Source organism: Raphanus sativus, chromosome 5, assembly GCF_000801105.2.
Source record: "Raphanus sativus cultivar WK10039 chromosome 5, ASM80110v3, whole genome shotgun sequence".
Classification (NCBI taxonomy): Eukaryota; Viridiplantae; Streptophyta; class Magnoliopsida; order Brassicales; family Brassicaceae; genus Raphanus; species Raphanus sativus.
The window spans coordinates 34,366,579-34,378,854 of NC_079515.1; the positions used below are offsets into that span (position 1 = coordinate 34,366,579).

Here is a 12,276-nt window from a genome sequence, read left to right on the forward strand (position 1 = left end):
AAAATAGACATTTTACAGCTTTGCCGTCACATTTTATATTGTTGATCCAATTTTATAAGATAACTTTAATTACGCAAACAAATGAGACCTTTAATTTTTCTTATCCTCTTCTTGGCGCTTCCTTCCACACTCATCGAACTCTCGTCGCCATTTAGTGATGACCTCTCTTCCGACAATCCTCGCATCTTCTCCTCCTCCGCGAAACCAATGCAAACCCTCCACTCCTCAAACCCCAAACCCCGACCAAACTCCACTCAACAACACATCTTCTTCATTACAGCTTCTGTCCAAAACCCATCTATCCATAACTCTTTCTCAGACCACCATCCTCTGTTCCCCTGTCCTCGCATCATCAACAGCCCCCTTCACCTCGATCTCCGACCAATCCACCGGGAAAATCGATCTGGAGTCGATTCTGATCACAATCGACAACTTTTTCAACAAGTACCCGTTCTTCGTGGCGGGATGCACGTTCATGTACCTCGTGGTTTACCCGGCTGTGATCTTCTACCTGAGGAAGTATAAACCGATATCCGCCATCAACGCGTTTCGGAAGCTCAAGAGCCAGCCTGATTCGCAGCTTCTGGATATCAGAGACGAGAAGACTTTGGCTTCGTTGGCGTCGCCGAGTCTCAAGTTTCTGGGTAAGAGCTCGGTTCAGGTTCCGTATAGTGAAGAAGATGAGTCCGGGTTCTTGAAGAGAGTTAAAGGAAGCTTCTCTGATCCGGAGAATACTGTTGTTTGTGTACTTGACAAGTAAGGATTCAGGACCAAAAGCTTCAAACTTTTTTTTTTAAACATTGCTTCGTGTTGTCTCTTACATGTTTGTAACTTTGTTGTGGAAGGCAGTTTTGATGGTAACTCCATGAAAGTGGCTGAATTGCTTGTTGAGAATGGATTTAAAGAGGCTTATTACATCAAAGGCGGTGCGAGAGGGAAGAATGGTTGGTTGGTATGTTGTCTATTGATGTTTTGGCTTTTGGTAGAGAGATTACATTGGTTGTTTATGTTTTGATCCTGATGGTTTTTTGGTCTTTGGTTTTGCTGTTTCCAGGCCATTCAAGAGGAGCTTTTGCCTCCACCTGTGCATATGTATACTGCGAAAAACGCAAAGTCTACAAATAAAAATGAAGCTTCCGTTGTTGGAACTGAAAACTGATTCAAGAATATAGCCTAATGATTGTGTGGTATGCATATTCACGTTCCTCGATTTTGTGCTTTCACAAAAGATCTATTTTTTTCTCCCATTTTAATGTTTGCCCTCTATTTTGCAGTGGTGGCAAGACTTGATGATGATACTACAAGACCATTAAAAGACATGTTTTAGACTTGGTAGTAAAAGACTTGTAATACATTGAAAGACATGTGTTAGATCTCAAGAGCTGTCTTTGCTTTGTAAAAAGCTAACCTTTTCAAGATTCAGTTGCGTCACTTCTTTTCGACAGACTGAATCCTCAGACTTGTTGTTGCGGAATTATTGTGCTTGCTGTTATTTTTTATATTGCAGTCCAGGATGATATAGACAACGGGTTTATAGTGACAAGACGAAAAAAATGACGCAGACACTCCGAATAGTATTTTTCCTTTGCACTGTATGATAAGTTTCAACCATCAAATGAAGAAGTTCATGTATAAGACCAAAATACTCTTCTTAAGATCTTTTGAAATGATTAACTTGCAATTAATGATATCACCAAAACAAAATAATAGTTGTAAAATGAGGAGTGACAAGAAACAATAGCATTTCCCCAGCAACGACAATATATAAAGTCTAGGATAGGACTACTCTTCTTCTTCGGGTTTTTTAACCGTCCCTCGGTCGAAGCGAACCAAGAACTCTATGTTTCCATCGGCGCCCTTGATTGGAGATTCGATAAACCCTTTGTTGGTGAATCCACAGCTCTCAACACCATTTATTATCCTCTCAAGGACCTTCTCAAGACATCAAAAGATTGTAACTACTACTACGTTAGAAAGAACATACAAAGAATCCATTGTCGCAAAGACTAAACGGAAATACAAACATACCTCCTGATGTACTTCAGGGTCTCTCACTATCCCACCCTTCCCAACCTTGAAGAGAAACAACAAAAAATGTTGAAGAACAAATTGTAACAAATTACAAAGATGATTTGAATGCTTTCTCAGAGTTTACTGTGTAAAATAATCAAATAGTTTTGATTACCTGTGATCGCCGAGCTTCAAATTGGGGTTTAACAAGGGTAACTAAAGTTGCATCTTCATTCATCACATTCATAACAGCTGGCATCACCTGTTCCATCAGTTTTAAGCATATTAAAACATAACAGTCAATTATCATAGTTTCTGCAAACAAAATGAACAGAACCAAACTTACCTTGAGAATGGAAATGAAGGAGAGATCTAGCGTCACTACATCGACTTTTTGAGGGAGACCTGGGAGGTATCTCACATTTGTCCTTTCCATAACAGTCACTCTCTTGTCATTACGAATTTTATCCGCAACCTGTTACAATACACTGACTATTTAGTAATTAGGAGACTCTGACTGCAGGAGAGAAAATCAAACAATCTGTTTTGAACAAAAACTTAGCACCTGACCATAACCAACATCTACACCATACACATGAGCAGCACCATAACGAAGCAAACAATCTGTAAACCCTCCTGTAGAAAGTCCAGAATCAAGAACCACTTTCTCAGAAACATCAACATCTAGCTTCTCTATTGCAGCTTCCAGCTTCAGCCCACCTCTGCAAGTTGAGGACAACAGAGATAGAACAGTCTGACAAAAGAAAAATGATCTCAAAGCACTACGGAAACCGTATAAATATAAGGGTTGGAATAATCACCTACATACGTATTTGGGAACCTCAGCTGTAATCTTAATGGATACACCATTGGCTACAGGCATCCCAGCTTTGCTAGCTCTTTTCCCATCTACAAGCACTTTGCCTAAATAACATACACACTAGAGTTAAGCCTTTGTAGCATAGTTAACACTAAAGCTTAAGCTACACCAAGAACTTCTCTTTTTTTTAAAGACGAATAACATAAACTACTATGTGTTTTGTTGTATGTACCTTGTAGAATCCATGATTGTATTAGTGTGCGGCTGTATTCCTGATACCTTTCGAGACATGCCTCATCAAGTCTCTGTTTCTTGCTGTTATAGAACAATAAGAGTTTCATTACAGAAAGATGTAAAGCTTCCTGATTTTGATATTAGAAGAAAAGACGCTTACTTCTTTCCACGTATAGCAGAAGTAAGACATCTGACGGAACTGACTTCTCCTGCTTTAACCCATCTCGCTGGACAGATAAATCACAAATCATGAGTGAAGAAAAGTAAGAAGATAAAAAAAAAACAAAGCTGTCAACATTTCATAATAACTTGGACGCTGAATCCAAAAATGAACAACATTTCATCACAAAGATTGTCTCTTTCCTCTAGAATTTTACAATTAGGACTATAAAATTTGGGTTTTTCCCATCCATGAAACTGAGAATGCACTCTAAGTGTTTGTGGAAATTACTCAACGAAGAAAACTCCAGAAATGAAGAAAAAAAAGTCTCCAGAATCAGAATAAACCCAAAGTATATACATTGAATTGCGAAGAAACCAGTAAGTTAGAGAAAATACCAGAGAGAAGAGGATTAGGAGATTTGGAGAAGAAGCCAACGAGGGAGCTGCTGTAAGAGCGCAAGGTAATGGGAGACCTAAGAACATGAGAACCCATCTTTCTCTTTCTCCTTGGGGGTGGAAGAAGATCGATCAAAGTATTGATCTTCCTCTTTAACTTTTTCAAAGTGCAGACTGAGAATTTGACGAAGCCACCCACACCAAAACTTTTGGATACTTGTTTTAGTTGCGAGGATCGAAGCCTCTTTCCTAGGTGAAAGGTTCTGTTTTTTCATCTTTCATCTTTTTTTTTACTTGTCCATCAAACCAACGTTACTTGAAATAATTAAAAAGACCCTTAAGGTTTGTTTTCTCGACAAATATAACCCCTGAAAATTAAACAACTATAGTTAGCCACCAGCAATACTTTTTTCCCTCTTCAGAGGTCTTTTGTTAGAGGAGATACCATGCCCCGTTCCACCTGCATTTTTTAATCTATTGTAGATGAATTACAACCTTCAATAAATTCTATCAAATACATCACATTCCATCGATTTAACAAAGAGATGGTCAAAAGATATAAACCTATTTATTGGAAAATAAGTATTTCTCAAGAAAACAAAAAGCAAAGGTATACAATTGCCTTTTTCTAATCTTTGAACATCTAGGTTAAACTCTTTCGTTGTTCTCCAGAAAGAAAGAGTTTGACCGGAAACAAAAGAAGCTTACTTCAACGATATCACTGACTTCAGTGCAAACTACTCTCCTAATTCCAAAGTAAGCACTCTTAGGTTATAGCAGACAATAATATCAAACTTCTTGAAAAAACACAACAATCTAGCCTTTGAAACGCCTGACATGCCTGATAAGAAACTCTAACTGGCCATGATAATTTTGATTTCCACAGATAAAATTTGATGGGATCATCATAGACAAGAAGTGGTACTATACCTAGATGAGGAAAATGTTAGACCTCTTTTGAGTTCAACAAGTACAATATAATAATTGAGAAGGTCAGTGAGTACAATTGTGGAATAATTATGCAAAGTTGACATATTAGATAACATGTAAACACTAAACTCTTATTGTGAAGAAATTAACCTTTATATTCTTACTTTTTGTTGACCTAATTTTGGCTCTTACATTTGCATAGATACTCTTTCAACCAATATACATTTATTCATATATGTGGAAACTGTAACTCTCTATATCTCCTTTTCTACCTGCTCTTTTTTGTTCTTTTGGGAGTTTTCAAAATTTGTCAAAATGATTCTAAAAATGAATTTTTACTAATGGTATAAGAAATCAAATGTTTTATCCTTGAAGTTGTGTTGTGTGTTTCTTCATGTTGGAATACTCCAGCCAAATGTTTTTGTTGACCTCTTGCTCTTTAGCTTAGAGAATCTAAAGAAAAGAAGAGATTTACATGGATGTATTCATCAATACAACAATTATCAGTCTGAGAAACTTGGATAGAGCTTGTGACATCTTTGGATTCTTTTTCTTTTTCTCCAGATCTTGCAACCTTTACTCTAGGTGACACATCAGTATTAATGATGTTCTGGCGAACTTGGTTCTTCTTTATCCCACGTCAGTATAAACAATTATCATGTTTTGCTAAGTCTCTTTTACTGAAAAAATAATGCATATTGCATATGGAGTATGCATCAGCAACTTTGGATTCCTTTTCTACATATCTTGCAACCTCAACTCTTGTTGTTCTTGGTTTCCTCACAGCTTGATTAAAGATGTTCTGGCACATTTGTTTCTTTTATATCTCACGACAAGTCTTCTCATGTTTCACTAAGTTTCTTTGACTGAAAAAATCATGTCTATTGCATATGAACATGCACTTGTGGATATTTACCGAGAGACAAGGTTTGACATACATACATTTAAAGAGAGTTAGAAAAGAAAAGATACAAAAAAGCAAGGAGTTCTCAAACAAACAAAGCTAAGATACCATAGTGGATGATCGTCTCTAATTTGAATAAGAAACTATTTGTGAGTATCTGTTTATAAATTTTATTCCTTGGAAAGGTTGAGTAGGACGTCGTTTCTTTTCTTTTGAAGAAGATGAAGGCATAAGCATAATATATATGAACAAATCAATGTACTAAAGATGAAAGCTCCAAAAATAATGTTTACTTTGGATATAGAAGAAGACTTTGCATTGACAGTAGTGAGAGTGTAAAGCAATGAAAGTGCATCTTGGATACGGCTGGATACAAGATGAATACTCGCTATATTATGTATACTTGATACTGAACTTGCATTGCACAAATACTCACATGTACAGTGGGCATTCATCTAGTTACCATAATGGGAGAACTTGCTTCTTCAAATTGATTTCCCCTCGCAAAGTTCCTTCTTCAACATTCAGTAAGCCTCCTTATAGTTAGTTGAGTATGACTAATTGAGAAAACTAGGAATCAATTCCATCTTTTAATAATAGTTTAGTTTTCAATTTTTTTTTTGATCAATGAAAAAACAACAGATGTGTATACTTCATTTTCAAAGTATCTTAAAAGCCATAATTTTAAATACTTGTAACTTTTTATTTCCTTCTTTTTATTATTTTTATTTTTTTAAACAGTTTACAAAATGTCAATATACAGCTGTTGCGACTGTTCTTACTATTTCGTCACTTTACTACAGTGACATCTCAACCATCTTGCGAACCACCACAAGAAACAAGTACACAAGTGACTTGATATAGACTTCCGCTATATGACGAGAGCACACACACACATTATGCTTAGCATTTACACTGAAAGATTATGCCAATCATTAACAAAACTAAAGAGTACTTTTGAAAAAAAACAAGCACATACTTTGTTTTCTTGTTTTTTTTGCTTAATATCTTTTCGCCCAGAAAATATAATTAAAAAGATTAAGGGTGTTAAGAACACACAGGACCGCATAAAACAGCTCGAGTCTGGATCCGTTAACATCTTTTCCATCGAGCCACCCCGTGACAGCTTTAATAACATCCACAAGAACCGTACTTAGGAAGAAACCTAACGCGGTGGAAAACCACCCCAACGCCGTGCTGATGCTCTTCATACTCGCAGGAGATTCTCTATAGAAGAACTCTAACATTCCTCCAAGAGTCAACACATCCGAGAAACTCAGCAAAACATACTGAAACTCTAACCAGAACACGGAGATTTTGATGTTGTTGTGAACCAACTTCTGTTTTCTCTTGGCCTCCACGATGGCTGCTATGGCCATTGCAACAGAGGTGAGAGCTAGGCCTGCTCCTATGCGTTTCAAATTGAAGCTCGACGACCTTTCGTTATTGTTTGATGAGATTCTTTTTCCAAAGAGTTCGTAGAACGCTATAGAAGAGAGCATAAATAAGAGAGCAATAGTGTTGAGAGAAGCGGGAGGAAACTCTAAGGACTGCGTGATTTTTCTGTTCATCAACATGCCTTGTTGTACGGAGTAGGTTGAGAGCTGTGCTAAGCAACAGTTCATTACAATTGTGCTCGCAAAGATTGGTAGGAGAGCTAGAAATGTTCTTGTTTCTTCAACTTCTGTTGCTGAGATATTATTGTTGAGCTTTGCTTTATTTAAAAACCTGAAAATCAAATACCAATACCGGTCTTGAAGCTCTGTTTTGTACTGAATCATTATTACGTTATAACGCATTTGAATCATATAAATCATAAATCGTTAGATAAAATGAACTTTAATACATACAATAAGAACCGATGGCTTTTTAATATATAAACTATGGCTTTTGAAATAACCATTTTTATTAATTATACCCACGTCTTTCAAATTTAGTCAGGAGAGTCTAATTATCTATCTCAATCATTTTTATTGGAAAATATATTTTATTTTTCAAAAAAAAATGAAATTCTAAAAGGTAAAAATACTAGTTGAAATGCATGGAATCAAAATTATGAAAGCTTCTTTATTAATTTCTAAGGGAACCATTTTTAGTTTTAGGACGTAACTAGGACTTAGGACAAAGCTTAATTATGTTAGTGCAGATATTTTAAAAACAAAAGACGAAAAAGTACGTGTTTAGCATTACTTGAATTTGTTGTGATGAATGCTTTTGTCGGTAGAGTTATGATTCTGCGTCATCTCTGCATCCGTTGCAAACCTATTTCGGTTTCTTGCGGCAGAAACAAACACGTTCACAATTCTGGTCAAAGAGCTTCCTGTTGGACGCTTGAACCGATACATAGGAAATCCCACGGTGAAAAGAAAGAGTGCAGAGGCTAAAACCACGGTGCAGATATCGAAGCTGGAGCTCCATCCTTTGTTTTCTTCAATCCAAACCATAATTGTTACGGCCAAGACGCCTCCAAAGCAGATAGAGAAGAAATACCAATTGAAGAATCCTGAGATAAGTTTCTGGTTTCGACTATCAAGCTGGTCGCCTCCGTGAGCAGGCAAAGAGGCTTTGACACCTCCAACACCTGTAGCTACTGCATAAAGTCCTGTGAATAGAACCACTGATTGAAGAGTCGAAGGAGTGTTATCTCCTTGTGGTTGTAACTTAGGGATATGAGCTTGGATGGTCAACAAGATTAATCCCTATAAAAAGGAGCTTTTAAGTAATTTTGATTATTTTAAGTAATTTAATGGATTTTTTCTTGTTACCAGGAGTTCAATTGAACAAAAGATGACGAAAGCGGTGAAGCGAGTGAGAAAAGAGTCAGCGATAAAACCACCAAAGATAGTGAGCAAAAACGAAGTTCCTGTGAAGTTGGTCACCATGTTTGATGCTTTGGCTGATGAGTAATGCCATGATTTCGTGAAGTATGTGATGAAGTTGGTTGAACATGCTAAGAACACCATATTCTCCATTATCTCCACAACTACATTAGCACACACCAAATATCCATATATAATAAAAGTGCAATATTTATAAGGTTATTTTTGTTGGGTTATTGAAATTTACCACAAGCGATGGAAGCAGCTCTAATTCCACCATGCTTGCCAGGGATTGCCTCTCTACCCCTCCAATCTTCAAATTTCTCTTCCATCTCATTCTGCATCTCTACGATCCTTTAGAAACAAGGATGATTTAATAGATATTTTTTTTGTAAAGTGATAGTATTAGGTGTTACTTTGACATTACCGATGGTGTGGTTGCTTTTGGGTTTTTGTTTATATAAGAAACTAAGAACAAGTTGCGTGAGAATGTAAAAACAAAGTAATTAAGAGCTGAAACGGAAAGCAATTACTATTATTTGACCTGTTTTACAAGTGTCTACTGATTAGTTTTGTTTGGACATTTGCAAGTAACGACACTATCTTTCAACTTTTTATATAATTAGTAAAATTGTCATATATTTCTTGATATGTATTGATAAATGCAAGAGTAATATGTATCTCTATATTGATTAAATCAGTTTATTTTGTATTCATGTATCCAAAATTTTAGCTAACATGCCATAGTGTAGTCACTGAATGATATCCATGTATGATGTATCAATTACAGAATATTCCAAATCTTATTTTAAAAATGCTCTAAGGTAACTTTTAAAGTAATATCGGATATCATGCAGTGAAGTCAAAAGGTTCATGCATCTACCATTTCTTTCCTTTCTTATATTCAAACCCAAAATATGCAAAAAAGAAAAGAAATTTCTACTTTCTTAGACTTGCATGGAAAAGGAAAACATTTACAAAACTAATTTTTTTGTTTAGTTAGCACAAGTTTTTGTAGTGGCAAAGGAAAAGAATTGTTGTTTGGTTCGTAATACACGACAAACGTCACTGAAAAAGCGAAGATACATGCTTTCAAAAAAGAAAAAACGAAGATACATAAGAGTTTTTATTACGTAGGACAGTTGTGTGAACTATATTCCATGGTCATTGTGCCAAAAAAAAAAAAAACTATTCCAAGGTCTTGAACGCTCAGGTTACAATTTTAACCATATGATTTAGTGGAAAACAAAATAAAGAATCGAAAAAACGCTCAGGTTCGTCCTACGTTGGCTGGCAAAGATGGTCCACATCGCATTTTATGCTATTTATGACCTCCGTTCAAGTGAAAGCAAGGTAAGTACTTGACTTTGCAAGAAGAAACAGTTTGAAAATGTTAAACGAATATCGAGTCAATGATCAGACCAGGCAACTCCTAAAGTTTCTATGGGTTTTCCAGCACGTCAGTCTATTTTGTGTCAGTTAGTTGTTTGGAAGAGGTCCGTATACATCATATAAGCAGAACCGGCCTATAAATCATGCATTCAAGTCAAAAGGTTCATGCATCTACCATTTCTTTCCTTTCTTATATTCAAACCCAAATATGCAAAAAAGAAAAGAAATTTCTACTTTCTTAGACTTGCATGGAAAAGGAAAACATTTACAAAACTATTTTTTGTTTAGCTAGCATAAGTTTTCGTAGTGGCAAAGGAAAAGAATTGTTGTTTGGTTCGTAATAGACGACAAAAGTCTCTGAAAAAGAGAAGATACATAAGAGTTTTTATTACATAGGACAGTTGTGTGAACTATTCCATGGTCTGTTACAGAAAAAAAGAACTATACCATGGTCATTGTGCCAAAAAAAAAGAAAAAGAACTATTCCAAGGTCTTGAACACTCAGATTACAATTTTAACCATACGATTTGGTGGAAAACAAAACAAAGAATCGAAAAACGCTCAGGTTCCTCCTACGTTGGCTGGTAAAAGATGGTTCACGTCCCATTTTATGCTATTTATGACCTCCGTTCAAGTGAAAGCAAAGTAAGTATTTGACACTGAAAGCAGAAACAAATGTTAGAAAATGTTCAACGAATATCAAGTCAATGATCAGACCAGCAACTCCTAAAGTTTCTATGGGTTTCCCAGCATGTCAGTCTATTTTGTGTCAGTTAGTTGTTTGGAAGAGGTCCGTATACATCATATAAGCAGAACCGGCCTATAAACCAAGCAAACAAAACATGGACTTGTGGCTGCTATGTTTTGTAAAAGTTGAATTGATCTGGTTGTAGAGTAACATGTCCCAAAGAGTGTCAAAATATTTTTGGTTTTGCTTAAAAGATTAATCGGAAATGACTCCGTTGGATATCAGTTTCCGCGCTCTCTATTGGATGATCGCTTTCTGTTTCCGTTGATCATACAGGATCTGACCCTTGTGTAAAATTGTAGCGGGGTAAAACTATTTGAAAGTTCTGCGCAAAATGTTTGTTACAAATATAACTGAAGAGTTTAAGAAACATTTGATACTGGAACCTTTCAAGAATGTCGCATGGAGAAATATTAGGCATATGATTATTATTATTTGTTAAAAAAGCATATGATTATTTTTTTCTGGTCGAGAAAAGCATATGATTATTAATGCCACTTAACCCAGTGGTACAACATTAACCTTGACATCATGGCCTTAATTTTAAGATTCTAATAAATATTTTAGTCTCCTTAAAATCGATGGGAAAAAAGTGTAGAAATACCTACTTAACTATTCATTTAATACTACTACTACACGCTGCATGGATGCGCGGATCATCACGTCCTGATGAACAAACGTGCAGTGACGGCGTCATCAAACCCCACGGAACGACAGCTAACGGCGTCTTTATTCAACGGCGCCACTTCGAAACTAGATCCGACCACCCTTCTCGTGCACGGACCGAACCACTTGCGTTGCAAGTAAGAGAATCTCCGCCACGGAGGGAGAGACAATCCGCGGCTCTTCAACGACCTCTTCGCCGCGTCGCAAGACTCTCTCACAACCGTCCTAAGATTCTCTTCCTTTCCTACGAAAACACGAGGCAGCAGCTGTAACACGCCGAGCGCGTATTGGCTCGTCGGCCTCGCGATCTCGAACTCGGAAGCGAAGTCTAGATCGACGAAGTAGCGAACGGATGCTGTACGATGATGATCATCACCACCAGCGGGGTGGTTGTAAACGACGTCGATGAAGTCGTAGCTCCCGGCGGTGAGTTTAGGTGATGAGTTCCATTTGGTGACGCAAACGGCGGCGTCGTGTCCGAGCTCTCGTAGAAACGATGCAACCTTGTCTTTGAAAAGGTGCTTCCGCTGGGATCTGAAACCGGAGTATGCTTCCGCTGCTTTCGAAACGTGAGCTAGCAATGTGTTCCGATAAGGATCATAGTCGGAGAAGTTTAAGGCCATCTTCAAGATCTTCTCACTAGCTTCACCGGAACGTTCCCTTGGAGAATTCTCAGACAGATCGGAGTCAGAGTCGTAGAATGTTTGTACTTCGTCTTCGGGACCATCGTCGAGAAACTCGAGTTCAGGAGAGTCGTCTTGGTGTAGTGTGCTGCTGTGGTTGCTGAAGATTCGAGCCTTGGCCTCATCGTCCAGTGGTTCGGTGACACGTTTGGTTTTAGAGAAGATCGCCATAGATGAGTGTGTTTTAGTGACAAGTAAGAAGTGAAAAGGTGAGAGACTCGAATATAAAGTGAGCGTTTGAGTGAGTTGTTGTGGTGGAGCATTTATCTGAGAATATTCCTTGTTTCTTTTTATTTTCTATGTTAATTTTTATATTTTTGCCTTTTGCAAATTTGTTATATATTATCTAATCTGACGCAAGACCAGTGCTTAGGAAGGATATCCGATGGTACCTGAAGGATTTTTTCCAAGTCCTATGGACGGACAAGAATTCGAGCAGCTAGTATATTCCTTTTGAGTATTCTTATAAGATTATATATCCCAAAGAAAAGTTCTATGCATCGTTCGTGTTT

The 12,276-nt window shown here is 37.0% G+C and overlaps 4 protein-coding genes across 4 annotated transcripts; 1 reads left to right on the top strand and 3 right to left on the bottom strand.

The window, feature by feature from the left end:
• The first annotated feature begins 83 nt into the window (after positions 1-83).
• LOC108856467 (rhodanese-like domain-containing protein 4A, chloroplastic) lies at positions 84-1,444 on the top strand. The gene is made up of 4 exons (XM_018630271.2): positions 84-756; positions 850-952; positions 1,055-1,187; positions 1,275-1,444. Exons 1-3 carry the CDS (start codon positions 158-160, stop codon positions 1,157-1,159), a joined length of 807 nt encoding a protein of 268 aa, XP_018485773.1. The 5' UTR covers positions 84-157; the 3' UTR covers positions 1,160-1,187; positions 1,275-1,444.
• A 188-nt stretch (positions 1,445-1,632) lies between these two features.
• Positions 1,633-3,879, bottom strand: LOC108856465 (uncharacterized). Its single transcript, XM_018630270.2, has 9 exons — positions 3,623-3,879; positions 3,225-3,291; positions 3,063-3,145; positions 2,832-2,934; positions 2,576-2,732; positions 2,357-2,485; positions 2,186-2,272; positions 2,029-2,073; positions 1,633-1,932 (listed from the first exon to the last, which is right to left on the bottom strand). The coding sequence occupies exons 1-9, from the start codon at positions 3,717-3,719 to the stop codon at positions 1,783-1,785; spliced, it is 918 nt and encodes a 305-aa protein (XP_018485772.1). The 5' UTR covers positions 3,720-3,879; the 3' UTR covers positions 1,633-1,782.
• A 2,370-nt stretch (positions 3,880-6,249) lies between these two features.
• On the bottom strand, positions 6,250-8,692 carry LOC108860297 (protein NRT1/ PTR FAMILY 4.1). The gene is made up of 4 exons (XM_018634195.2): positions 8,523-8,692; positions 8,222-8,439; positions 7,647-8,155; positions 6,250-7,184 (listed from the first exon to the last, which is right to left on the bottom strand). The coding sequence occupies exons 1-4, from the start codon at positions 8,617-8,619 to the stop codon at positions 6,458-6,460; spliced, it is 1,551 nt and encodes a 516-aa protein (XP_018489697.1). The 5' UTR covers positions 8,620-8,692; the 3' UTR covers positions 6,250-6,457.
• A 2,177-nt stretch (positions 8,693-10,869) lies between these two features.
• LOC108863275 (uncharacterized) lies at positions 10,870-12,274 on the bottom strand. Its single transcript, XM_018637650.2, has one exon. It carries the CDS (start codon positions 11,933-11,935, stop codon positions 11,075-11,077), a length of 861 nt encoding a protein of 286 aa, XP_018493152.1. The 5' UTR covers positions 11,936-12,274; the 3' UTR covers positions 10,870-11,074.
• Between the last annotated feature and the right edge of the window lie 2 nt (positions 12,275-12,276).